The sequence below is a fragment of the Monomorium pharaonis genome, chromosome 5 (genome assembly GCF_013373865.1).
Source record: "Monomorium pharaonis isolate MP-MQ-018 chromosome 5, ASM1337386v2, whole genome shotgun sequence".
NCBI lineage: Eukaryota > Metazoa > Arthropoda > Insecta > Hymenoptera > Formicidae > Monomorium > Monomorium pharaonis.
The window spans coordinates 5638593-5666325 of record NC_050471.1 but is presented as its reverse complement, the minus strand read 5'-3'; the positions used below and the strand labels follow the sequence as shown (position 1 = coordinate 5666325).

Sequence of the window (27733 nt, the reverse complement as noted above, 5' to 3'; positions counted from 1 at the left end):
GGCCGTGCTGCTTCCCGCGAGAGTCAGGCACGAAAAGCCGCGACTACGGGGTGTGCAGATGAAAACAGGATGCGGAGAGGAAGCGAAAACGGTCGCGGAATCGGGGCACAACGGACCTAACTCCGATGGCTCACTGACGGTCGCACTTTCGGACACTGATCGCGAAGAGACGAGACTTACTCCCTCCGCTTCTTCTTCTTCACACCATCACGCTCGGCCGTTAAACTACCCTAAAACGAAATGTGATCTCGCGCGGCGCGAAGAAAATCCGCCGGCGAGATAAACGACCGACGCCGAGTTAATACTTGAACGTGATTCCGTAATCCCCTCTCGTCCTCGTGTCGTTTATTCGGCGACGACGGTGGACGCCGCCGATCACTGTGCAAATCCTAAACGCAAGAAACGGTGAAAGAGAGAGGGGAAGGGGACTGCGAACAAGACCGCGTGTCACGGCGACGAGTGGGGCGATCTAGCACGTAGATCACGGATCGCCTGCATGCCCCGTCGAGCGCCCTGGGACGACTGACTGTTTTCTGTCGCGGAGCGCGAGAGTATTGCCGCAACGCGCGCGAGCCGGCATCCAATGAGGCCGGGCGGATCCCCACCGTCCCCGGAGGTGGAGATGCGTGGAGGGGTAGGCTGGCACCTGGTGGACAGCTGCCCCTTACCTGGCCGCGATGCACCCGGCCACCCCAACGTGCGAGGCTACATCGCCGACCGGAGTTGGGGTATACGAAACGATCGAGAGCTGGAGAGAAGCGAGAGAGAAATCTACGACTCCTCTCACCGTTAATTTCAACCTCTAGACTGGGATCGTCAAGGTTGGTTCGCACGATTCTTTATTCCCGTGAGATTCTAAGAATACAATTCCATCGACTGAAACTCTCGTTCACGATAAATATAGAATAATTAGCGAAAGAATCTCCGATCCGTGTAATAATTTAATCATAAAAGCTTTCTAAGAGCGTATTATCGTCGTTCGGTTCGAAGCTTGAACCGTTGAAAGGAAGCTGTTGTCAAGCTTTTAATTTTACGACGACTTGATGAATCATCTCTATCGATTAGTAATAAATCGCACGAACGCAAACGGCTCCCGTTTTGATCCCCGATTTGGAACCGCGCGCAGCTCGAAGCGTATCGAGAGGAAGATCGTGTTTCCATGAGACTCGAGATGCCTCTCTCATCCCATGACGACGCGGATCGGGATCGCCGCGCGGACTACAAATTACATAATGACAAATAAAAAGGGAGAGAAAAATGATATTCGTGGCACGATGGCGTCACACGCGAAGGAACTTTATACAGGTACCCATATGTATCTTTAATCAGAGACGCAGAGACCACGAAATTCGTTCAATCCCTTGCGTCCGACGTTTCATTGAATTTCCATGCGGGTGCTTTTAGAAACGATTTAATAACGCGAGATTTTTTTTTTAATAACGATCGAGTTAATGGCGATTGTGCCGTGGACGGAAATATATATCGAAAAAGAGAAGGGCGTGCGATCCTCGGAGAGAGATGAGCTTTTCCTGCCGAGTAAAATTCAATTTGCGCGAAGGAGAATCGACTCACGTGCGAAAAGAAACATCGTTATGGTCTGTGGGGGGAAAAAGGAGGGGTAGGAGGGGAAGGAGGGAGGAATTGGATCTGTATCGAGTTGACAAGATGAAATCGAAGTCTTGTCGATACAACGGATACTCGCGAGAATTCGATTGCCTTTTATTTCCGGCTCCTTCAGGCGAGTACGCGATGGAAGCTTTAATGGCACAAGTGATGTCGATACAATGATAAGAGAGTAAACGTAAGAATTGTTGTAAGTGTCAATATTAATCAAAGCAATATTCGGGAGAAGGAGAGAAACAACTGCAACGAAAAATACTGGCTGCTAAATACACGTTGGCAAAGACGCAACCCCCTTTATGTCGTTCACACTCCTCGTTTGCGCTCCACCCCTCGTTTGGCTTTGCGCGCCGGTTACATGCCAGCCAAATGACTCTTATTCTTTGCGACCCCATCGCCGATAACTCAAATTTCGCCGACAGGTTGCGGCATTCGCGCAAGGTGCATCCGATGTGCGATATTATGCACCCTTGCGAAGTGCACGGAGAGAGCGCGCGCGGTGCCGTTACGACAGTAAAAACTGCCGCTACTTTATTCCTTCGCCGTTATCTGCCCTATCGATTTCGCGCCTACAAAAGAATTACGCGGCCGACGTGCCGTCAGAAAGAGGAGCGAGAGAGAAGAATAAAACTGTTTTCCGCGAAACAATGACCCTCGACAACGGCGTCACGATGTCACTTTGTCAGCTATTGTTTCAATATTCAACGGGATGCACTCAGACTGTCACCGAGCGCTACATTGTTTCCCGTAAGACGCGAGCACGCTCGGCACGAGTAAATAGGCCGAAATGCGAAATTCAAATCCAAACAACGGTCCTGCGCGACCATCGCCCCCCCCCCCCCGAGAAGGGGTTGCCAGGCCACGCGGTGTTCCTCTCGCTCGCGAGCATCACATTCGCGGCGGGGGGAGGTGTAAGAAACAGCGGTTGCCACGTGTCCGCCGTCGCTCATCGAAATTCAATAAAATATACAATAATAGATGCCTTCCGAGAGATACGGAAGCGTCAGTTGAAACACACGGAAACCGTCGTTTTATGTCGTCATAATTTTACGTAATTATATATTAAAGATGGCACTAAAGTATAGACAGCCTCTTTATTTCCTGTCCCTGTACATCCTCCGCGATAAAGAGCTATTCCATTGCGCCGGACGCGACAAGTAACTCGAGCCTTTCATTCCCGCGTGCGATTTAACGATTTAATTACAACGCAGCAGTTCCGTAAGAGACAGAGAATAATTACGAGACGCCAGACACGTCCGAAAGTATGCCTCTTACATCGCCACTTCAATTAATTCCCCGCTCGTCCTCTCATTATACCCCCTCCCTCACCCCGCCGTAGGGCGCGCGCGCACACGTGAAAACCGCACACATTGTTATACTCTTGCACGCACGCACGCGGCCCATATGCGGCTATTTATATGCACGCGTGGCCGCGTGCACCCGCGCGCGCTCAGCGAACACGTCCTTTCTTCGCCGCTCTGTACGATGATAATAATACACCTCGTTGACTGCGGACGCATAGACGCGTGAATTTCAGGACGCGAGTGTAAAGAGAAGTTTCCCCTCCCCCGCTGGGGGAGAAAAGAATCAGCGCGTCGTTCGGGAAGAAAAGTATCGACTTTGTCGTAATAGCCGCAGTCTGAGTCTTGCGTAACGTGCGGGAGCGACTACCCGTGCGGATTAAACGATCGGACAAGGATGCAAAACATATACCTCTAGAATAATTAAATTCGATATTTATCGAGGCGAGACACTTTCATGCGAGTGTGGGAGTACTTCCTTTTTTTACTTTCTCTCTCTCTCTCTCTCTCTTTTTCTCTCTTTTCTTCGCGCCAGAGATTTTCAACGCCGGTGAATCGACGTGCCTCACGTAGTCCTCCTCCTCCTCCTCTGTGAATCTCGCGGAGGCGAAGGCGAAGCCTCGCAAATCCGCCCGGCCCGTAGCCTCGAGGAAACGGAGACACGCCTCGGTAGCTCACTCGCCGCGGCGTTCACGGAACTTAAAATCCGACCGGCAATATACGTTTTGGAGAACGCTCAGCGAAATACACAAAGAACAACTTACTCGGTCTTCTCTCCCTCCCCTCCTACCCCCCTTCTTCGCGTCATCTGAATTCAGCATTCAGGAAATCAGATCTAATATTTCCAGACACAAAGCATTTATTAGGCGAGCTGCACTCCTTAAGTTACAATCGATGTATTGTCACTGATTTGCAGTGATATACTTACAGCTGTGATAATTAGTGAGTATTCACTGTCTTCTATAGTAATTTTCAGAATTAGTGAATAATCGTTGAAAAATCGGTATTTATTTCACCGATTAACAAGTTATAAGTATACAGTGAATTTTTCAGTGAAAATTATAATGTAGAGAGCACAGAAGTGCATGTCATCGCCCGCACGTTTATTTATAACGTTGCGTCGTGTTTGTTTAACGTTCAAATTTTGCACCGATCTTTTCGCGCTCTCCAGGCGAGGGCCTGATTATTTGGACTCGTTTCTTTCATTTTTTAATCTGCACTTTCGGGGAAACAACCGCGCGAATGACAGGCGTGCTTTCTCCCCGCCAAGGGCCGCTGCTACTATTCATTTTCTTCGTTCGGCAGCGTTAAATAAGGGGTTGGCTCGGTCCAGCATCTGTCTAACCATCGTCGTCTCGGCGTGGCCCTCGCAAGCAAACGAGCGGCGGAATCGCTCGAATCGCGCGCAGATGCTCCGTCTCCTTAATAGGGATTCCCGGTGGCGAGGATGTCAGCGGCGCGGCGACCCGTATGCATATAGCATAATGTGAAATAGCGGAAGCGAGGCGGGATGGCAGGAAGTCGGAGAAACCGACGCGTGCGCGAACCGCTCTCGCATCCCCTCGTGGAAATATAGAAGGGCGGAGGGAAGGGGGCATATTCTAGAAGTGTACTGCCGGCTCGGATTACTATACGCGATCCCCTCTCCCTCCCTCCCCCCCCGCCCCCGAGGAAGAGGGAACAGATAGATGACGGATACTCCAACGGTCGCTAACCTCCCACATTGGCTCTCGATTTTCTCTCCGGCGCAGCTGATTTCGTCTAATCTCGAATTTCCTAACGCAAACGCATGCCTCTCTCAACGGTCAAACTCATTGATTGACTGCCACGGCGAATTCGTCGCCGTTACATAATCGTCACTTGAGATTCCGTTCCGTTTGCCATTATACCCGTACTGCGAAAAGTGAAACATACGTTCGATATTACGTTGTATTTGACGTAACAGGATTACGATAGTCCGGGCTCTATAACTTTCCTCAGTTAGGCTTTATAACTTTCTTTAGTTAGGCTCGGTAAGAGCGCAGTGTCAAATAATGAAATACACACGCACAGGCGCAAGGCGGACCGGAGTCTCCGCTCGCCTTGAGCGAGGAAGCGGAGATACGCTTGGCAACCCCTAGGCGGAATTGACTCCCGCGTCGAACCGGGGCGATGCGTCTGAAAGCAGTCCGTTCGGGTACGATAAATTTGGGGTATTACGCGCGATCTCTCGTAAAAAGGAAAAAAAAAAAAAAAACAAAAGCAAAATGCATGCAACACACGCTTTTCCACGGCGGCGTTTCAGTCCCATTCACAACTCGGCACTTTGCGTGCCGAGTTCGAAAGTAACGTTTCCGGAGGTGTAACGAGGCGGCTCATTCAAGATTTAGGACAATGAGAGAAGATCGACGTGATTTCCCTCCCCCTTTTTTCTGCCATCCTTTCTAAGTCGCCTTGGAAGCGAAGGATTATGTACCGCGACTCAACATACATCATAATCGATGAAACGAGAGAGGCGGGTGTTGCGCAACACGCGTCGAAATTAGACGCGTGGGAAGGAAAGGATTGTGCGCGCGAAATAAATGTTTGCAACATTTTCGGTGCGAGACATTTATTCGCTTCTGTGACGCACAAGCGACGGTATTACGGATATTAAAGCACAATATGCTTTGACGTACTGCGTGCTTTTAGAGGCACGACACTGAATATACGAGTCTCTAGATTAAGTTGACCCCATTGTACCACAATCATTCTATTATCACTCAATTTGTACCGATGCACGGTGTCGTGCACATGTACGTGACGTTATAAAGAAAGTACGTTGCTTAATAACGTTAGACGTTACTAACGAAAGCAGGCATGGCTCACCTAATTAATTTATATCTCATTTACGTTATGTACATGGCGTATACGCACATATGTATAAAATGTGAAAGTATCAGTAAAATGATAATTTTTATATGTGGTATTTAAATATCTTATCTATAAAAAGGTTTATGACATAAATAAAATAAAACTGGATAAACTTGGACGAATCCGTTTCTATTTTCCTCTAGCAATATTCAATAAAATTTTTTTTAATATATAAAAATATATAGCTTAGTATCAGCTTAACATAAGTTTTTTTAAATATATTTTAAATAAAATTTTTATATTCATTACCCGCTTATTCTCTTTGCTGAATGACCGCAATGTCAATATTAATCATTTCGTATTAGCGGTTGCAGATCAAACCGCCGATTTTCTCGATTCCTACGGGTGTGATCTACAAAAAGACAGTGAACTCTACAATCGGCGAACGGACGCGAGGAACACTTTGCTTGCGGTACAATTAAACATACGCGGACAGCTGCATACGGGCGTTATACTCTGACGCGTAATGATTCTTCAGCTGTCACCATATCATTCGAGACGAGACAACGAAATGCCCGGTCTCGTTGCCGCGGACAATACCTAGGTGCACCTGTCCTGGTGATGCCAGGAAACTCGCCGAGGAACATGCCACGTAATAGCTTCGATGCCTTCGAAGGATACCCTTTTCTTTTCGCCTATATGCGGGTCGTTACCACTTCCCTTTTATCGGTCAGTCGCTGATAAATTCTAACAGATGAGTTTATAACGGATACTCGGTGAGTTGGGAAACTCGATAAAAAAGCGCCGCGAATAATATACAGTTCCTAAAATGAGGATGACTTCATCGCGCGAAGTTTATAAGACTGATAAGAGCCAGCGTCGAGGTTAAAGATCTAAAGGAGCGCGCGACGCGCTCGAAAACGCGTAATAAATTCAAGACAATGTTAAATAAACACGCGAATGAGGCGTTTGACCGGCGACGCGAGAAGCGCCGAGAGTGTGGGGTAGCCGAGTGCTCAAAGTGCGTACGTGGAGAGCGGTTTGTTGAGCGAGTTTATTAAAGGCGTTCACACAGATTACAGCGAGTAAGCCCGGAGAAAAGCGCGCGATACGGACGACTGTTAAGGGACAATCATGCCGTAATCGGCTTTTTGGTAGCGACAAAGAAGACCATTATCTCGTTGCTCAAATAGACCGCTTATCGCTGCCCGCTGCACAGCCTGGATAGGTCGTGCCAAAAGTAATCTTCGGAATATACAATAGAAAGTGTCAACTTTCCATGATCCGTTATCGTTTGTGCGCAGGTGTCGGGAAAACAGTTCAAGACTGAGAAAATGAGAACTGTACTTGACTAAATTGAGGCAAAAAAATATCTAATCGACGTGGACAAAAGTTAACTTTCGAGAGAGAGAAACAATGAAAACAATTTCATTTTTCTCCCATAAATTATTTCTATTGAAGCAAGATATTCGAAAAGCGAAATAATTTAATTGAATTAAAGGAAGGAAATATTTGCTCTACGTGAGATAATATTTAGTGCTACTAATGCAGATATTCACTAGAGCTATTTCAATAATATTAATATTACAAAATAAATTGTACATCTCAAATACCGTGATTTTTATTAAGACATTTTTATTGAACATTTTTATTAAACGATATTTTCAATTTCAGGGCGGAATTCAAAAAAAGCTCGAGCTTTGTCGCGTCGTTTTGTGAATGGCAGACTGATTCAAACGATGATATTTGAACCAATTCAACGACCACGACATCCAGGAAACGACATCCACAAAAAGAGTAACATTGTCAGCACGCGTTTGCGCCAGGAAGTCCGAGTGCAGATCGCATGGCTGTGCACGCGATCACACATTGCTTGCGTCTACTAACAAAGTATAACATTCCAATAACTGCACGGAAAAGCAAGCACGTGCGTGCCTCGCAATAGTTACGCCAGAAGTGAACGGCATATGTAGCTTCGTTGTTGAGCGAATAAATGAGTGAGTGACTGAGTAAGTGAGTGATCCAGTGCACCTGGCCTACACTGCGAACGATAAGGTAAGTTTAACCATTTCAGTGTATAAAATAAATATAATTAAAGTCTAAAGGATAAACTACGACATCAGAAACCTCATATTAATGATAATATTGCGAAAAATTGAAAAGGAATTTTTTCTTTTCTCGTCAACTGTTGTTTAACATGTCGAGCGTATCCATTTTCGTTTGTTAGCGAAACGGGCAAATTAGAATTTCGAGGGGTTCGTCGAAAATAATTTTTTCATTCGGCCAGAAGGTGTAGTTCATTCACTATCGCATTCACGTTCCGGCAGTTACGCAAAGCAGATGTTCGATCTTAAAAGATGAAGACTGACTTCCCACCCTGAAAAAATGCCGGGACGAAGAACAGGTGCTTGTAAAAAATCTCCTCTCGAAACTTAGAGACGATCTTTATACGGGAAAGCATTGACTTCTGGCCATCGCCTTCTGTAATCTGCAGTTTTAATCAACGATTTACTAGAAAAATTACAAGATATATATGTTTTAGAAATAAAAAAGAACTTTCGAGATTTCGAATGCAGCTGTCTGACGTTAAGTTATGTTTTTTTTTTTTTTGTAACTAATTGCCTGACATAGATCCATTTTGTCCCTGCCATAACACTTGGTAGTCGTCGGCGGACCAACATACTCGATAATAGCTTCCTAATGCGTTTTGTATAATCGAAGATCTTTTGTAGGACCTTCACCGTTTGCTAAGAATAGGCCGTGATTCGGAACGACAAGATCGGCGTCTTTGGAAGACGCAGGTAGTTGCGCCCACTGTACTACTATTCGAGAGTCGTCTTTAGAAATCTCAGCACACGCAGAAAAATCGTATTTTACGAAACGGTGCGAAGCGAGAAAATGTGCAGAATGCCATCGAGACTTCCTTGCGTCATCTATATATCGCCATTAGCTAAAATATATATCGTTATATTACTTAAAAAGGATACTTGATCATCTTCAAGAGTTAATACTTGCGAAATATTGAAATTATGCGAACGTGCGAAATTACGGTGGAATGTCAATACGGAACTCGTAATGCTAAGTGAACTCTCGGTGTTGGGTTTCGGTAAGGCGCGGCAATATGGAATGTGTATCCTTTTAAACTGGTGATCTATACTTGGAAAGGGTGGCGTAATATTTTTCGGGACGACGTAATATTCTCGACTTTAAATCACCAGAGCAGGTAAAAAGACCTCACCTAAGGTCGCGTCTACGACCGCTTCTCCGTTTGAGGTTTCCGGGGACTGTCCCCTTCGATGTCTTTCTATTTAAAACGTAGCTATTCAAGAGATTTAACCGATAGACCGCCGATCGCATTTATCTGAAGTGCCGAACGTATCGTTTTATGCGCGGGTATATTCTTCCCAATCATCAAGTTTAATGCCCGCTCGTAACTTGCTAATTATAAATTCCTAATCATAAATTAACTTTATTATGATCGTTATTACGAATTAACGTTATGTATGTATTTTATAGATATACAATACTGTACGTGTGTATGCATACGTGTGCCTTACATTTGCAGTACATTTTATTCGTTCGTGTTCACTGGCTGGCCGTATCATGCGCGAACTTCTGTACGTGAACCCTCCAATTAAAACGTTCCTTTCTCGGCTGCGCCGTATTTTGTCAAACGTTTACCACTTCCTCAATTATAAATAAGCGAGTATCCGCACTGGATCGCGTTTCCGCTATTCTTTAATTCCTCTCGGCTATTTTGCATGACGGTACTTTCTTCCTGCTGCCGTGTTCCTTCCGAGGCGGCTCGACAAAGGCCGTTCGAAAAAGATGCGTGGCAGGTGCGTACGCGTGCCCGTCGTCCAATCGCGTTCGGCCGCCGTACCGGTTGCATGTGTATACGTTTTACCAGGTACCAAGGAGCACACACGAGACGACAAGGGGAGAAGAAGGCAATAAGAAGAACCGCGGTGCACCTTGCGTCGGCCTCGATCCCATTGACAGAATTCCACCGCTACGAGAGTTTCCGCGTGTATGTAATCGTGCTTGGCGAAAAAAAGGGAACCCTCGCGAATTAATTGCACGCTCCATTAGGATCGTCGCGAATCGCTAAGCGACGCGACGACACTCGTGTTAACGATACCGAGGTGCGAGAATTCGCCTTCTTATTTTTTCGCAGGTAAATCGAGAACTGGCTTTGCTCCGGTGTCTTCCAAGAAAAAAAAAAACTCCGACGTATTTAGTTCACACATTTAATGTAACGGTTTATTTTAATCGCTTGCTCTATTTAAAAAAAAATTGAAATATTTGTTGTGAGTATTTTCGGACAATCGAACAGGATATTATCCACGGTAATATAACACTTTGATACAAAGTGTAATAAAAACTGGTTCGTCGACTTTTTATCTCGCGATTCGAGGACTCGTAAGGATACCGAAGTCAAATCGATTGCCCATTCCTTAATTGGAATCGAGCCCACGTATCCGACAGGTGAGTAAGAGACGATTAACGTTGAAACGGGAACGTTTATGCTGTCCAGTTATCGTCCACCTGATACGGATGGCGATCGCGTTGCAGGCTCTGTTTACAGGCTGCCAAGCTGCGGACGGACGTCGTATAATGATGGAATTTATGCAAGTAGAAAGCTGATTGTGCTACGTAAACTTATGTTAGAGACGATAGCTACATTACCTGAATCACCGTCACGCCGTTTCAACAATGAATGCTATTATCGAACTTTACGGAGCAAATTATACCAATTATATTTCAAAATCCTCCGGCATTTTTTTTTTACATCGAAATAAAAGTCTCGGGAATATTTTCGCTTTCGCTCGTTTCAGAAAATGACATTCACTCTTGCACCGTTTCCAATTTGTAGCTAACGACTCCCAAGAATAATTACTTCATTCTCGAAGCATATATACGCGTCGCCCGATCACTTTCGTCGTAGCACCTGTTTCCACCTTACAGATCGATCGATAAAAATTCGAAATTTACACAGACAACAGCAGCAGTCGGAAAAATTAACGATCCCAGATCCTCTTTATGCCCGACCATCTTTGTGCAATAAAGCGTACGTACCTATCGGTAACGTAAGCTAATAAATCATTGTTTTATCGCCAACTATTATAAGTCCAGAAAAAATAATGGCATCTTGAAACTTTAAAGTGCAATTTAAAGTCAAATGAAGAAGGTAAAAAACAGTTTCATCTAATTAAAAAAGGAAAAATTTCAAACTCTTGTCACAAAGACCGTCGGTCCGCTAAATCGAAGACGCCTGCCCGATCTTGGTCCACCTCGCTCGATCACGCAGTGTACATCGCGAGGAGAAAACGCGCCGAAGAAAAACGTGGAAGCGGGAGAGGCCGCCGCGCGCGGCACGTGCTACGCGTACCGTCCGTGCGGAGTTTACCAAGCGATCGTTTAAACAAAGTTCATTACCTCAAGAACGCCGGCCGCACAAAGGACACGGTTAAGTCACGTCGAGTGTTCGTTCGTCTCCACGGAACCTTCCCCGCAAGAAAGAACATTCCCTCCTTATGTATTCACGGAGCAGTCGTCGCGTCGAGCGCGAGAGGACGTTAAATCTCGGCGGAACGAAACGACGTAAACAAACCCGCAGTAAACTTAAATCTATGACGTTCCTCGAAGAAAAAGCTTAACCTTTTTTTTTTTTTTAATTATGAATGTATTATATTTATTATAACATACGCGTGTATGCCAGCAATTTTCGGATTGACTTGAATGAATTTCAGCGCAGATGCCTTTTCGCGTTCTATGCATTCTTCTCACAATTCTTTTGAAACGTATTCTCGTTACATAATCAAAAAGCCTTAACCAAGTATCCACGGAAACTCGCAGCAGACTGAAGACCAGAAGCTCTGCTGGTTATAATAATGTGAGGTTGACCGAATTGAAAAGGGGAAGGCTGCATAGCGCGTATCACTTTTGGTTTTATTCAAATATATTCGTACTCCCCTCCCTCCCTCGGCCCTGTCCTCAGGATTCCCCAGGATAGATTCCGATATAGTTCATCAAACATAGAGCCATCCTGGCGCCAGATGTTTCCCGCTTTCCAACCCTCCGGACTTTGCCTGTTGCGCATAGAAATTTTCATCATTCTCATGTGCTTATTGAAAAATTATTTAGTAGAATGTATATATTGTTGTGGAAGAAATTATTATACTTTTACAGCATTATTATTTTAATAATAAAATTTGGATGACCAATAATTATGCAAATAATTATGCAAATACTTGAAAATAAATATAAACTTGCGCCAATATTATAATTATTTAATTAAATATAGCAATTTTCGTAAAATTATAGGCTAAAATGTTAAAATTTTATTATATATATACGTATACATTTTAAATACCTATATATAATATTTTATTATTTTTAAAATTTTATAATTTCTTACGAGTTTTTCCAAAAAAGAAAACAACACGCCAACGTTAACTTATAACAAGATAATTATTTACGTCTTTTTGATTATAGGCAAAGAATAAAATAAAGGTTTCCTTTTTACGCGTAAAAATAATAATTACGTGAGACAGATAAACGATTCAGTGCATGCCGCAAATGTCAGCGCTGTAAACATAAGTAAAAGATAAAAGAAAACCATGTGTAGGGTTCCAAAATCCAAAAATGAAAAGCGCGATTCGGCATATGTTTACCAGGTGTCAATTTTATGCAGGAGGGCATCGATACAAACGAGAGGATCCCAGATGCCTAAATTGTTTGCCGATACTCCGCCGAAGGTGTGCTTTCAATGGATTCCGATGCACATTTTATTGCGACGATGCACGCTGCTTATGCAGAAGCAACGACACAGCTGTGTGCCAGACGACGAAAACGAATTAGCCAAAGATTAAAAAAAAAAAAACGATTTTACAATCGGCAAATCGTGAAATAGATTAAAATAATTCTAAAAATAATTCCAAATCATTGTCTAATAAATAAATAAAAACGAAAAAATTAAAATAATTAATTCATTGTCTAAATGCGAAATTCAGTTACACTTTGTAAACTTTCGAATATTGCTTAAACAATAAGATTAATAAAATTTCTTCCAATGTGTTAGATTTTATAAAATAGTTATATAAAATTTTAAAACACACATCTAAATTTTTAAATATGTTTTAAGTAATAAATTCTATATAATTTCTATAAAATTTTATCATTTTAAATCCATAATTCTATATAACAATGCTTCCAGTATTTAAAAAAGATCAATTTCCAAACACATCTCATTATCTCACTTCGTACAAGATAATTTTTCTTCGCTTACAAATACTGGAACCACGTTTTCTTTTGTTGCGTCTCACTTTTCAAATTCTATTTTCTAAGCTTATTCGAGATTTTGCGCGAATCGTAGAATTTATTCTGCTATCGCATTGATAAAAATTTATCATTCGCTCTTTGCGAACGGTGCCACTTCTCTATCGTAGTCAGGGGATGTCAGCTGCCTCCTGAGCTACCCTTGGCGGGGTACAAGCCAGACGCCATTGTTCGATCAACAATACTCAACCGAATCGCTCACAACATATCCCATTCACATCATCCACCCACTTTATACCGCCTTCTTCATCGCGCGCGACCGGCGGAAAAGGGGAACCGGAACAGAACTAACGTCCATTTGGTCCGCGGAAGAAGCTGTCACCCTTGCCGAATCGGAACTCCTCCCTTAAGGGGAGAGTCTCGAGATCTCTTTACTCAATGGAATCTATTAATATTTTTCTCTAATTTGTGAGTTTGCTATCTTATATTCAAACGCCTAATTTTTTTACAAAGTATAATAAAGAATTAGGATTAAAAATTGTTATATATACATAATTTATTATAAATACCAATAAATTATGCATTTTTTATTCAATTTAGAATAAACGCAATTGTTCGGGCAATTATCGAATTAGAATTTGATTGTTCTCATAAACTGTCCAGTCGTTTAGATGGAGTTTGAGGCAAATTGACGCACATTGTCCGTCCCCAATAGGGAAGTCGAACAGTGGTCAGCCGATTGATAATACGCGTATCTCAAATGGATCTTATTGTGCCTACCACGTGCGCCGTGCAACGCGACGATATCGATACCCGCCGATCTCGTAAACCGCGGATGCAAAAAAATCTCTCATTCTAAAGATATCAGCCTGTATGGATCACGAGGAACACGTGGTAGCCTCGTTAATGAAGAGACGAAAGTCGTTTCTCATAAAAGAGTCGGCGGCGGCGGCACGCGCCACCAGAGGCGGGCGTGGTGTCAGCTGGTGAAGAATACCGATCGGTACCCATACGTCCTCGATTCGATGCAGCAGGTTTTTATCTTCGCGCAGTATCTTCCGTTCTCGAGGAGAACTCGCTACCGACATGACGAAATGAGCGACGATCCGTTTAATCGGTCGATTCGTCGTCCGTTAAAAAACTTCTTTGCTCGTTTTCGCTAGTCAAATTTCCCCCTTTTTAAATAACCCCGATTGAAAATAAACAAACAAGAAGATAAAATTTTCGAACACCTTCGAAGGGTCCAATGGGATCGTAAACCTAAAGAGAAAAGGTTCAATGCCCTTAGGGCTTTTGGAGCCCACCGTCTCCCCCATCCTCTTCTCTTCTCTTCTCTCTCCCCAGCATCTCCGTTCTTCCCTCTACACCATCGTCGTCTTAAGTGTCTCCTACACCCTGTATTTATCCCCACCATGCTGCCCATACTGCCACGCGCCACCATGCTCCGTTGTCTTCTCGCCAACATCACATTTCTCTCTCAGCAGCCGCTCTCATCCCTCTCCCTCCCATCTCTCCCTTCGGGCTCGGGCGGAGGCCCTGCTCTCGAGGTCGAAATTCTCAACATCTGTCGTACCTCCTACCACCGCCGCCGTCGTTAATACGTTCACTTGGTAACAGCAGCAACATCCCGGCGATCCTCTCGCCTGCTTCCTGTAATCCCCGAAGTTCTCTCGGATGGAAGTCGAAACGGGGAAGCTGCCGAGCGCCTTTCTCGTCTGTACAGAGAGATCGGCTCAACTCCCCGGAGAGTTATTCAGTTACCTCACGCGCAAATTCTATTCGCGGAAGACGCGAAATAATGTCGCGGACTAAGGCGCTTGAAGTAAGAAAGGATTTCTCCAGAATTGTCCAAAGTTCCCTCGAACTTGTTCAAGTTTCGAAGCGCCAACTCGTAGTTACTAGGACTTCTCCACTCGTGATGTCTCGCAGAACTCGTTGCCGACGAGCTCTTAAGACCCTGTCTGATTGATTTACCTCGGAGCTGTTTAAAGAGTTCGTGTCATTCTCATAGTCGTCGAAACCAATCGAACACGATTGTGCTTCTCGGTTACAAAGGCTGCGTTCCGATTATTTACTGTCAGTACTGAAAATCTACAGAATATCGCAACGCAGACAAAGCGTGCACAACACATACGAGTGTAAGATAAAAAAAAAAAAGCAACTACGACGGTTTGCGTCGCCTGTGAATATCGATGACATTTAGGCGGCAGGTTTATTTCTCAGCCAGGTTCGGCATCTTCCCGTGACCAGGAGGCGATTCGAGGACGTCGGTCAAGCCGGACCCGACAACATCTGCCCGTTCGTCGTGGCAGGTGGCGACTTATCCTCTTCTCTCCTCGCAACTCGTTCCGTCCTCGTTGCATCCCCGTCGCGTGATCTCTCCTCTCCGTCCCGCTCTCGCCCGTTCCGTGTGTATTTCTTTTCGGTGAACGACGTGTGCCACGCGACAACGGCACGGCAGGCGCGTGTCGGAATCGCCACTATGGTGGGAAGGGAAAACTGGCGAACTCCACCTCCTAAGGGAAGCTGCACCCGTGCGGCTCGTAATTACGAGCGTGACGCAAATTCTTATTAAGATCAATTGCTGCGCTCTTTCATATCGCGTCTCATTTCTCGTTAAATAAAAAGAAGAAAAAGGGGGGGAAAAGGAAAGCCAATTCGACTTCTAATTCGAGAAATACACGATTCAAATTCAGATCGCGATCTGTGGGATGTGTTACGTATATCTGATATTTTCCCATTGAATTCACGAAAATTCCTGTTCCGGTTTTTCGTCGCAGGTTAAATTGTTCAAGCTAACGACCGAAGAAAAGATCCGTTGTCTCTTTATTGAGAGAAGAGGCGGTGAGCATCAGGCACTCTTCGTTATCCAATTTACGGGCGAGATATCTGCATGTGCGTGCGCACAATGTGACAGGCTCACCACAAACAGGTGGTTGGGGAAAAAAAACATTTCTCTTCGAGTCACGGCTGCATGTAGCACTTGGAGGAAGAGGGAGACAGAGCAAAAGAAATGCGCAATGTGTCTCTTACAGGCCAGCCAGCTGGTAATTAATTTAACGTCGAACAATAATGTTCATTCGTACGGTGAAATGAGGTATTCGTCTCGCATAAATTATTAGCATCGTCATTTCTTTCGAACATCAAGTCGGTCAGATAGAAAGCGACGCGAAACGGGCAGAAAGTTCGTATACCGTCTAATATTTAAAAATCAAAATTAAAAAATAAATAAATGAAGGTGATCTATCGAACTATTTCATGTCGCGTGGAAGAAATTATGTCAGAGAGTGACTGCCAAGTGGCTGTCGGTGCAATTACGACACGCGGAACGAGCAGAAAGGGGTAACGGGGCACATCGTCGAGTTTTTTAAGTCGTCTTAAATTTAGACGACCACGTCGCGGCCTAAATTTAGCCCCGTTCATGTCGATTATTGCTGCCGCGCGAGTGTCCCGGAAATTCATTCACCGATCTTCTCCGTCGCCGAAGAACTTTCGTGAACTGGAGAAAATTTCGAACGGTCGAAGGTTTCAATTCTGCAGAAATTCAGCAAGAAAGAATCATAAAATATAAATTTAATTCGTACTGACGAAGCACTCGCCAGTACAAAGGTCGTCGGAAAGGGAGGGAGACACGCACTGGACAAGCCTGACGTGTGTCTCGGTGCCTAACACACCGTAAATTTTCGAAAGGGTGTAAACGCATACTCGAACGAAGAAGGGGTTAATTCTGGTCATTAGTACTCGCTTGCGCGACGTGAACAATTGCAACTGTTCCCACTGTTTATTCCCGCAACCCCGATGAGTTATGACGTTTCGAATCTGTTCACGCATGTTTCACCCCTTCAGGCGTATTCTGAAAAAAATTGCTAAAAAAACGTAATCCCAGACTCATGTTGCGGATCAATATAGGGTTGAATCGTAAAAAGCAATATTTTGGAGGCACGAGTTATACGATTTAACAAAAAGTTTAAATTCAATTATTTATATTAATAATTCTAATCAAATTTATTTTAATGGATTAATCAATTTCCTTTTTAAATGAAAGTTTCGTTTTTGAATATTCAACGCAAAGAAATTAATATCGCGCACAAAGCAAAACATATATATCTTTTATGTTACAAAATATTGTTATTAGTATTTAAAAAAATTAAATTAAATAAGAACGCGTGCAAAAAAAACTTGGACATGCTCTCGGAACTGTGTGAGGCTGAAAGAAATTCATGCTCACGCAAAAAAGAGCTCCCTGCCCTCGAGGGGGATGAATATGTGTTTCCTTTCCTCCGAAGAGGGAGTTTTTCTCCCCATCAAGTTTGAACAAGGAATGGTTTCAATAATTGCGAGGGTTTCGAACATCGTGCTGTAACGAAGGATAAAAGCCTCTTGCCTTTCAGTTTTCTTCTCTCCCCTTCCACCCCCTCCCCCGATCCTTCGATCGACACCCGCCTATGTACATCGACCCTGACATTCACTCACACACGCGGAAATAAACGCGCGCGCGTTTTAATTGCAGAGAGAAAAAGCGACTGAGCCCGCATAATTAATCGCGAGGCGGGCAAGATAAAAGCTCGCTCACGTTCTGTTCGGACGGTATCGATCGACATCGCGAACGAGCACTCCATTTAAATGGAGGCGCGAAAGCAATATTGCTTCGTTAACTTTCATCTCACAGCCGAGTCGGAGGACGAAAGAAATTCTTTTAAATGAATTACAACGTTCAACGAGGCGCCTCGCGACAATCACTCGCGGATCCTCCCACTCGTTCGAGAGATATCGCGTTGCCGTTTTGAAACGAGACGCGTTTCATTCAACTCGACGGCCCCAGAAGAATTCGAGAGTTAAATCGCGGACATCCACGTCGCCGTCGGCGTCGTTGAAAGCGAGAGAGAGGAAAAGAGCGAGGAGAAAAGGAGAGCGGCGGAGACAGTTCCCAAATTGTCATTCCCCTTTAAAATTAATCCACGAGGGTTGCAAATAGCCGGGTGAGCTTGACGCGCGGCCAATTGCCTCGCGCGCGAAATTCGCGGATGCCGTGCCGCGGACGGCACTTTCGCCGGTCTTTCTAAACGGCCGACGGCATATACGTCTGCGAAACCGAGGGGGATGTGACGGGGGCGAGCCGCAAAAGGGGGACGACCGTCGGAAGAAAAGGCCTTTGGCTCACTCCGACGGGCTCGGCGAGGACGGGAGACGACGGAGGATGGGAGAGACGAACGAGAGTATCGCGCGGTTCGCGCCCCGTGGCACGACAGGAACCTTTTCCAATTGACGTCATAGACACGCTCTTTTGCCCTTTTTTTCATCCCGCCCCTCGCCGTCGGGTTAAGAATAACAACGCGGCGGGGATCGCACGCGCGCTATGTGTTGCAACGCACTGGGAATAGACGGTGGCCGACTGCCGTTGAATCGACTTTGTCGGCCGTACGTGTTGCCATTCCACCCGAGTACACGAAATATCCCGCGAGCAATGCATGCAACTTTAATGTGACGGATTACTCCATTAAACTTTTCGAAGTCAATTTTTCCTCAGCAGAAACGTCGAGCAACATGCAATCTTCGAGTAGCGGAAGGAAAAAGAACTTTTGCGAACTTAAATTCCAACAGAATTTTAAAATTTAAGATACATACAAAAAATTAGGAAAGTTAATAATATAGCGTAAAATAATATATTGTAGGATAAAAAATTCGAAAATTTTGCTAAGAAAACATTGACTTTAATAGAACAAATTAAATATTCTATTAAATTTTTTCGATGAATTTAAAGTTGGTTTTTTTCTGAGCGAAATGTATTGGGTAACAGGTGACCTTCGAGTACAATAGCAAAAATTTTTAAAATGATAATACAGTGTAAATAGTGATAATATAGCGATTAACTTTAATCGATAATACTACGTGATTGCTATTTAGTTCACGATTTTTTAAAGCATCTTCAGATCTCGTCCGTTTTACGATAAGATAATAACAGTTACCACGATCGGTCATTATTACGAGATTTATTATTCTCGAGGTACTATATTGATATACGTACAAGCAGCTCCTCCTACATACGATCATTATTTGAAAAGAAAAAGCCCCAGATAGAAGAATTGAAGAGGCGGATGCAGTAACCGCAACCCGCGCGTGTATCTGGCGTCAGAAATAGCCGCGTCTTTAAGGTACGACCAGCGCACGCTCCATTACGCATTCATACATGGGCAAGATGCACATACGTGAGCCGCACATGTCGCCGAACACGTGTGTAACGTCCATTTATTTCCGCGTTCTCCCCTCCTCACCAACAGTTCCTATTACTAATTTTTCATTAATCAATTTTAATTCAAAATAATTGTAGAATTTATTATTGCCGAACCCTACAAAAGCTACAGAAAAGTGTCGATCGTTTATTTCATCAAGGGATTGCGGTAAATCAGCGGGGATAAAAATAGCATAAACGCCAAGGGGTTTCCCTCCCCGCCTCCCCCAGTAACAACATCCGTAATGGCCCACATTCCGTGATGTTCGGGAACACCGGGAGTTTATTGACAGATCATCGTACGAAAATGGACGCCACTACGATTTAATGTGGCGCGTGCAGCAACGAAAACGCGAGGGGGATTCACTTTCGCGAAACCCAAAAATAAGGCTCGCTTACGCCTGTGCGCTATCAACGTCGCGTAGCCGTCAATTTCGCCACTCTGTTTCTCGCTCTCTCGACGCCGTACGCTTGACGATACGATTCGACGACAGCGATCGTGCGCAAATAAATCTCCATATCAACATCGTTCCTCGGATCGATCGCGCCACGTGAACGTTTTCTGAATAAATTTGGCTCGGCATGACTTTTCGAGGAAAGAAGGTAAGCTGGAAAGACTTCTTTCCTTTTGCCGTGGGTTTTTTTTTCTCCTCGGCAGACGTTCAGCTTCCGCGGAGAGTTTTCGAGTTTTCCTCCAACGTTGTACGCACCTACTTCTACCTGACCCCGGTCGTCAATGCCGTACAATAGACCTGCTACCTTCTCAGTCAGGTTGGCGGGCACAATTGCGTAGTCGAGGCTTGTACAATACCTATCTTTTCTGTCGAGTTGCACGGTTCAAGCGCCAGCTTGAAACGCCTTTCCGAACTTTCTGTCGCGCCGCACAAAGGCGACTTGCGAGTTTTTGCAGCAAATCAAGGTGCGCGTGTGTACAACGTTGCCTAAACCTCGAGATCAGCTGGCGCGCCACAAAGGGAGAATCTTCTGATTGAAATTTATGGGTATCTCCCTTCCTCCGTGTCCATGGCGACCGAACCATTGCCGAAGCGTGATTTGCGTGATCGCGCTCTTTGACAGAAATCCCGTTTGTAACGATAATGCAACGCCCGTTCAGCAACCTGGCGACCTGGGAATCTCTTCGATTTCGCAGCCACGTGCCCCGCAGACACCGCGACGCTGATGCATCTCCGCGGTAACGAAATTATCTCTCAAAGTGCAGCCGTGACGGGGATGCGTCCCGAGGTTGCGACGCAACCGGAATTGGATTTCCAGAGTCATTAGACTCGCGTCGGAGCGCGTCCCGTGACGCACGTAGAGACCTCTCCTCCTTCTCTCTTTCTCTCTCTCTCTCTCTCTGTCTCTCTCTTTTCCTTTCGGTTTTCCCCGTCGCCGTGTGGATCTCTCTTTCTCTCTTTAGGTCTCCAAAATGGCCACGCGCAGCCAGCGTAGCGTCTTCTTGGTATAAATACATATGAGAACTGGGTCGCTGCCCTGAACCCCGGCCATCACGCACCGTCTACGATCCTTCTTCCTCGTTAATCCCCTTCCCCGGAAGTGTCGTCTATGAATCCCGAGTTCGCGCCTCTTTCCGCGTTTTTCTCTCAAAGAAGAGCTTAACGACGACTTCGATCTATCTTCTCGCTAAATCTCCTACTTATCGTTAGAGAAAAAAAAATTCGTACCTAATTTTTCAACAGTTTTTCCAGCCAGTGAAACGTAAAACAAAATGTAAGATTTTATTGTAGCTTCTTAATTTAATTGAGTCTCTTCCGCGTGGACTTTAAACGTCCGATTTCCCACCGGTTCTAAACTCAAATCGCGCGCGAGTTTAATGAACGTCGTCCACTCGTCACGGAGTCGTCGCTTCCGAGGTATAAAGTGCTCCGGTCGCGGGGAAAAAGAGAGAAAAAAGATTGGACATTGGTCGATTGACCGCTCGCGTGTCGTCGATTAGATAATTTGGTGGGAAGGAAACCCGGGTCTGTCGTGGATTTGTGCGGATGTGCAATCGCGGTTTCGCTGGCAGGCCGGGGCTCCTGTGTCTGCCATATGACAATACCATCTGCGGCCCATGCCGGGCGACTAAGGTACACCCGATGATCCTGCGGGATAGGTGGGCTACGCGCCGGGGGTGCGGGAGCATCTTGCAAGCCTTCGAAGCCCGGCCTTACGAGACGGAATCGAAAGGTGTGCTGTGCCGAGGGCCACTGGAGATGCAGCTGGCAAAATATCGCGTAATAATCGCCGAAACGTAACGTAACGCCGCTCATCGTCGTATATAATGACGAACGATCCCCGGAGGTAAATTATTACTGCATTAGATTACGAGAGCGAAAGGCAAAACCCGAGTAAATTAGAGTTGATCCAAAAGGAGAACATTAGTGAAGAAGAAAATGCACTGCTCGATTGTTTGTAACCAACGTTCGTACGCTTTACGATTTCCTAATTAGAATTGTTAATCGTTTTATGTTGATCCAGATTAATTATATGCAAAAAGCGACCTTTTTTTATTTCGATTAAAACACTTGCGTGTTTTCGCGGATAATATTTTAATGGCAAAGACGTTAACTTTGTTATATCAAATTAATTATAGTTCTACGAGAAAAAAGGAAGAGAAAAAAATCATGTTCGCCATATTACCAACGGAGCAAAATACATCTTGAGCAGATGTCGCCTGTAGACAGCGTCTGGTAGAATTTCTCAAGCAAGAGTTTCGGTACATGTTGGATAATTTTTCATTGATCCGTTATATACGTTAAACTACAACAAAATTTATATAATAATTAATAATAAGTTTGTTGTTATTTAGTTCATAAATCTTAATATTATTGCAGTATTGATAATAATTAAATAATTGAATAATTGAATTAAATTCATTTTTATTAATAAAATATATAGATACTTAACACCAACATAGGCGTTTTTTTAAAAACGCATCATAATTAATTTAAAATTGGCGAACAATATCCAAACTCTTATTTAAAAAACTCCAACGTGTCTGACGATATATCATATGTTGGTAGTATAAAATAAATTAAAATGTACACATTTTAATCATTTATCTTGATCAAATGCTGATATATTACTTTGCGTTAATAAAATAAACGTTTAAGAAAAAAAAATTATTAATAAAAAAATTCACTCAAATGTGTCGCAAGCACATTACCAAGCGTTATTAAGCGGTTGTTTTCATGCATTAAAATGTCGCTAACTAATCGAGCGCATTTACATTTTACAATTTGATTATCATTTCCGTTAGAAGGGAAAACATTGTTAAATTTTTAATACTTAAGAACTTCTATTGGTAAAGTGATCCGTCAGAAAATATTTATCTTTATTCCTTTATTATAACAACTTGCCTATTTACAACAATCCTATGTACTTCAAATAAACATAACCCTTTTCTGCTCGCGCGCTCAGTCAGCGCATGACGTTCGCTAGATGCGGACGTTTAATGTAATAACCGTGGATCAAGTAGCGACTACTTATGTGTTTTTTTTCATTTAGTTTTTATAATACTGATAAAATTGATTGATAATAATAACAGTAATAAAAAAAAATTTATTGTTTAACTTGTTGATTTAATTATTATCAAAATACAAAAAACTTTTTCAAATAAGCCTTATTAGTTATTGAATTATTGTCCAAAAATATATTAATGTCGAAAAAATACGTCTTTTTTTATCAGATAGCGAATAGCTGTTTTTTTTTTATATTAATAAATAAAAATTACAATGATTCACAAAAATTTTGCGCAAGTTCATTAGTGTTAAAATATTAAGATATTTAAACAAATTTCCCGTTTCACTATTGTCGAATAATCGCCATTACGCTGTATCATCAAATCTAAAAATTTTGTTTGTTTTCCCGAGGGGAAAATCCCCCCGAAAGGCGATTCATCTCGCGCTAATTAGCGCGCTGGCGGACGGAAAGAGATAGCTAGAGATACATTCAGGCTACGTTCCAATAGATCCGAACATAACCTCCTCGAGGGGGAAATTCCGCGCAGCGAGGGGGTCCAGGTGCCCCGGGTAATCGTCGTCGCGTCGCCGGACGTTGGCTACGGACCGTCGCGGTAGCCGATCGCTGTCACGGTCGACACATGACAAGCGCGCGCGTGAAAAGAGGCGGTGCGGACCGGCGTGCGGCACGCGATCGCCGTTGCAAGAAGAGCGTCATGATGCGAGGGGGGGACTCACCGCTGTGCCCGGTGTTGCTCGACGACTGGCCCATCGTCGTCGTTGTCAGCCCGGCGGCAGCGACAGCGGCAACGGCGGCAGCAACGGCAGCAGACAATTGTGTCGGATCGTAGGGCGGCGGTGCTCGGGGGGCGGACGCGAGCTCACGTGAAAAAGCGGTCGCATGAGCGCGCGTGAAACGAACACATCTTTCGCGACGGCGGCGGCGGCGGCGGCGGCGGCGACGGCAACAGCGGGCGGCGAGAGTCGCTGTCAATTACGATGCATCGTACATCCGTTGGCATTCGCGGTGTCGCTACGCAGCGGCAAGGCGGACGACCGCCGCACTCTCGTCGCTCTCTCGCTCCGCCGCGCCGCCGGCGGTCACGAACGCCGCGCGAGGTGATTGGCCCGGCGGCGGTGGCGCGCATGCGCGCCAATTAGCGCGCCGCTTTGAACCGCGTCGCGCCGCACGCGGCGCGGCGCACGCGGCGGTGCCGCAGCGCTGAAATTGATTCTCTCTCTCGTGATGTTGATGCAGGTGTATGCGCCGCGGCGAGTGCTGGATACCGGCCGCGTTTTTCCGCGAATATTCTCGCCGCATCCCCCGATGCGGAGATGCTTGTAATTTGTTCTTTGGATTTCGCCAGCTAAACTCTATCGATTTTTCTTCTATATACCTTTACGATAGCCTCACAGAATTGCTACGTAATGAACTTTTAGTACCTTCATACTTTTAATATAGAAAGATAATTAATTTTTTTTTTTAATATCAATACGTATATAATTTATGACGTATATTTTACGAAAGAAAGAAATATGTAAATTTGGACATTTATAATAAAGTGGTAGTTATGTCATTATTTTGTAAACATTATTTTTGTAATCTTTTAATGAAATGTGCATAAAGCACCTATACAAATTTAATTGATTCTTAATATTAACATTCAATGATATAATTATACAATTATGTATAAATGAAACATTACCGATATTATATATACATTTCAATTATGTACTAAATATATTTAGCGGATATTTAATATTGTAATTTTTTAATACAAAAAGTCTTGAAAAGGGGGGATGGGTTATATTATACATTGCATTTTCAGATAATAAAAAGATTATCCAAATCTAATCCCAATAGATATTTTTAACTTGACATATTTCTTCTTTCAATGCGAAATTTTGCTTTTATAAATGATAAACATTTAATTCAATTTTCTAAACAATAGGTCGCGTTTCTTCTTTAAAAGAACGAATCTTCTAATTGTTTCGAACAACTATTTAACCACACTTGAATTAGCGTCATTTTTATATAGTAAGTTTTATATGACACTACATTATTTGGCTTTAAATTTAAGACCTTAAAAAGTTTCCTGCATTCCTCTCATATGTTCTATTTTGCTATTGAGCTTAGCCTTACCGGGAAGAAATGGAAACATACGAGGTCACTTGTGTGCTTAGATCCTCCTGGCACCTTGCAGGCATCGGACAGTTTGGCACACTGTAGATAAACCGTAAAAGTACAGCGAAATAAATGAACGAGGAATCACGAATCGTGATATATTTTTTCGCGCTATCATCCCTCATAAATCCTAACTGCACCCACTATTCGCGTGTCGCACATACGTGATCCAGGGTGGGACCGTATGAGGAGCATGCAGGATGGCGTATAAAGACCAGGTCGAGCCCGTCCTCGCGGTATGTCTTCGCACGGTCTCCGGACGATAACGACGACAAATAAGGTCTTATTGATCCTTGTCGCTGGTTGGCGACGATGAAGATCCTCGAGTAAAATCGATCACTCTTAATTAATGCTGTAAGATAACATTGTACCAGTTCCGTTTTCCTTGTAATTTGCATGAGAATTTAACGAAATGAATATCTCTCTCCTTCTCGTTTACATTGGTTGCACCACTGCGTATGCGCTCTAGTGTTTCTTTTCGCTTCGTTTTTTCTACCTTCATTCTTTTTACGATATATTGGTATTTTAGCGAAGTTTAACCACTGCTGTGCGTTCAAGAAGAGTTAAAGTTTATCAGTGATAAATCTTCATTAGAATTAATCAGACTACGTTAGTATTATTTGACAATCACATAACAACACTTAAATCTTCGATGACGATGAGATCGAGGTCTACCCTGACTGCGAACCGTAGATCCCCTTGGCAACCGGACGTCAAAACACAGTGTATCGAAACGCGACCAACATCGACGGGGAGCTGTGATCGGGAGAGTCGTCTGGCCAGTGTCACTCACGGCGTCCGGTAGATTATCATCTTCGATGACGATCGCATCAACGTCGAACGATCGAGGAACAATTCGGGGACAACGTCGAGACTGAGATGGTCGCCGGCGCGGAATCCGCTTGGAATCACCCGGGATGTAGAAGCTGACGTCGACGAGAGCGATTCCACTGGGAACGAACGCCTGCATGAATCGCCGAAGCATGAACGTAGGGAATCCCCGGATCGTTTGCCTCGCGCTCGCCGTCCTCGCCTTCTTCCAAAGAGGTAGATGATCAGTCGCGATCTTGGGAGAAGTATAGCTCTTTCCCGATATCGAGATCAAAAGTGGGATACGATCGGCTATCTACGAATCTCGCGCGAGCAAGATCGATAACCGGATTGCACCACATTGCTTTCGAGGACAGGTCGTGTATAGTTTACGCTGTTTTACGTAAAAATAGTTCGCTTTGGTGCCACTCGAGCTCCGAGACTGACGTGTCGACCATGTAAACATAGAAACTCTTAACACCCTCGCTTCTTGTCATAGCAATTAAGTATATTGGCAGGTGTAATTTTGTATTTGGAACAAAACGCTCGTTCAAACGAGATGTTCCAAATTACGTCGGGAGACATCGGGCCTCCGAAAGAAGATTTATTTGTCGCGCTCTTTTTCGTTCCGCCTCACGATCAATCGGCGACTTTCCTCTTCCGCAGGGTGTGCCATCGACTGTTTCAAGTGTGTCTCGATCGATGGCAGCAACAAACCCTGCGATGACCCATTTCACAACAACGGGAGCCGCGCTTTCTTGGAGTCGCCCTGCTTGGGGGGTAGAAAAGGCCGGGACGGGCTCTTTCCAGCGTCCGCTTGTCTTAAGATTGCCGGCGTGTATGGTAAACCAATTTACAATATTAATAGTTTCATTTGTCTTTTCATATCTTTATCTCACAGTCGACCGAAAAGTCTCACAAACACATTGCACTGTTAATTGGCTTGATTAGATGAATCCGGTCAAACCCTGATGGTGAGAGGCTGCGCGTTGGACAGCGGAACCCTAACAACGGACTCCGAGATTATCAGAATGTCCCACTGCGGTGGTTTCTACTTTGATGACAAGTAAGATAAACTAATTTCGCTAATAAAAACCGAACGAAGAGACTGGAAATGCACATAGAAAAATATATACCGTAAATTACTCGAATAAATTACTCGAGTAAATATTAATTGCTTTAAATATTTTATAAATATTTATTATATAAATTAAATTTATTCAAAATATATTTGCAATTTTAGTAATTTAAGTAATACTTCAATCAAAAATATTAAGTTCAAACAAAAATTTATTTTCTTCCGTCATTCTAACTTTTTCTATAAAAATTTTATATTTTTTAAAAATATACACTTCTTTTTAAGTACGTGATAATAAGTTTTTTAAATTTGCAATAAGTGTATATTAAGATTGTCATGGAGAAAATATTCTTTGTTAAAGATAATTATATTGAAAAAAAAAAATTAAGTAATCGCTTTTCTTAGCAGTAGATTTTTTTTCCTTGCGCAGAAATTGTTAATTATTTTTAAACATTGACGAACATCTTGTAGGTACGTGCGTGGGTGTGTGCAATCTTGTAGCGATGCGGACGCGTGCAATGCATCATCGAGAAATCTCGCGCCGCTGATCGCCCTCGTGTTGCCAATTCTCGCGGGACTCGCGTGATCCGTGCAAATGCGATCAGACGTCGCTTTGAGAAACGGGATAATCTAAACGACGACTGAGAGATTACAACAGCGGGCATTGCGTAGTGGATATTAAAGTGGATATTAACGATTATTTTTGTTATTAAATCTTTGTTATTAAATCTTTATTATTAAATCTTACGATATATCAAGCAGACCACATAGTGAATATACTGCCAGATTAATATTAATAAATCTATAGTCTAATTATCGTCAAGCAACAATCCACGCGTCATTTATTCTCGCTATCACTGCATGGCTATATGTGCAATACCGTTGATTATAATTATAGCTTCATATCAATAAAGCATATCTTGAAATTGTTAAACG

At 43.8% G+C, this 27733-nt stretch overlaps 2 protein-coding genes and 1 long non-coding RNA gene across 5 annotated transcripts in view; 2 read left to right on the top strand and 1 right to left on the bottom strand.

The window, feature by feature from the left end:
- Positions 1-24133, bottom strand: part of LOC105839013 (protein neuralized) — a 52011-nt gene extending 27878 nt beyond the window's left edge. Inside the window, exon 1 of the mRNA XM_036286909.1 lies at positions 23463-24133. Within this exon, the coding sequence (XP_036142802.1) occupies positions 23463-23496 (34 nt within the window). The 5' untranslated portion in view covers positions 23497-24133. The remainder of the gene's footprint in view (positions 1-23462) is intronic.
- LOC105839014 lies at positions 17-9979 on the top strand. Its single transcript, XR_004963281.1, has 2 exons — positions 17-821; positions 7428-9979. It is a non-coding gene; the product is annotated as an uncharacterized LOC105839014 (long non-coding RNA).
- A 248-nt stretch (positions 24134-24381) lies between the features above and the next one.
- LOC105836772 lies at positions 24382-27731 on the top strand. Of its 3 annotated transcripts, none has more exons than XM_028194909.2 (5): positions 24382-25263; positions 25439-25956; positions 26386-26562; positions 26671-26785; positions 27269-27731. In XM_028194909.2, exons 2-5 carry the CDS (start codon positions 25878-25880, stop codon positions 27381-27383), a joined length of 486 nt encoding a protein of 161 aa, XP_028050710.1. In that variant the 5' UTR covers positions 24382-25263; positions 25439-25877; the 3' UTR covers positions 27384-27731. The 3 variants fall into 3 exon arrangements, with proteins under 3 accessions (XP_028050710.1, XP_012536502.1, XP_036142810.1); XM_012681048.3 differs by having other exon boundaries at positions 24382-25518; positions 25603-25956; XM_036286917.1 differs by having other exon boundaries at positions 24382-25956.
- The last annotated feature ends 2 nt before the right edge of the window (positions 27732-27733 follow it).

Bases quoted from the DNA above. Each gene is read 5' to 3' on its own strand.
- LOC105836772 (XM_028194909.2), top strand. From the start codon at position 25,878: ATGAATCGCCGAAGCATGAACGTAGGGAATCCCCGGATCGTTTGCCTC. The intron at 26,563-26,670 runs GTAAACCAATTT...TGGCTTGATTAG, and splicing joins TAAGATTGCCGGCGTGTATG to ATGAATCCGGTCAAACCCTG. The intron at 26,786-27,268 runs GTAAGATAAACT...AACATCTTGTAG, and splicing joins GGTTTCTACTTTGATGACAA to GTACGTGCGTGGGTGTGTGC.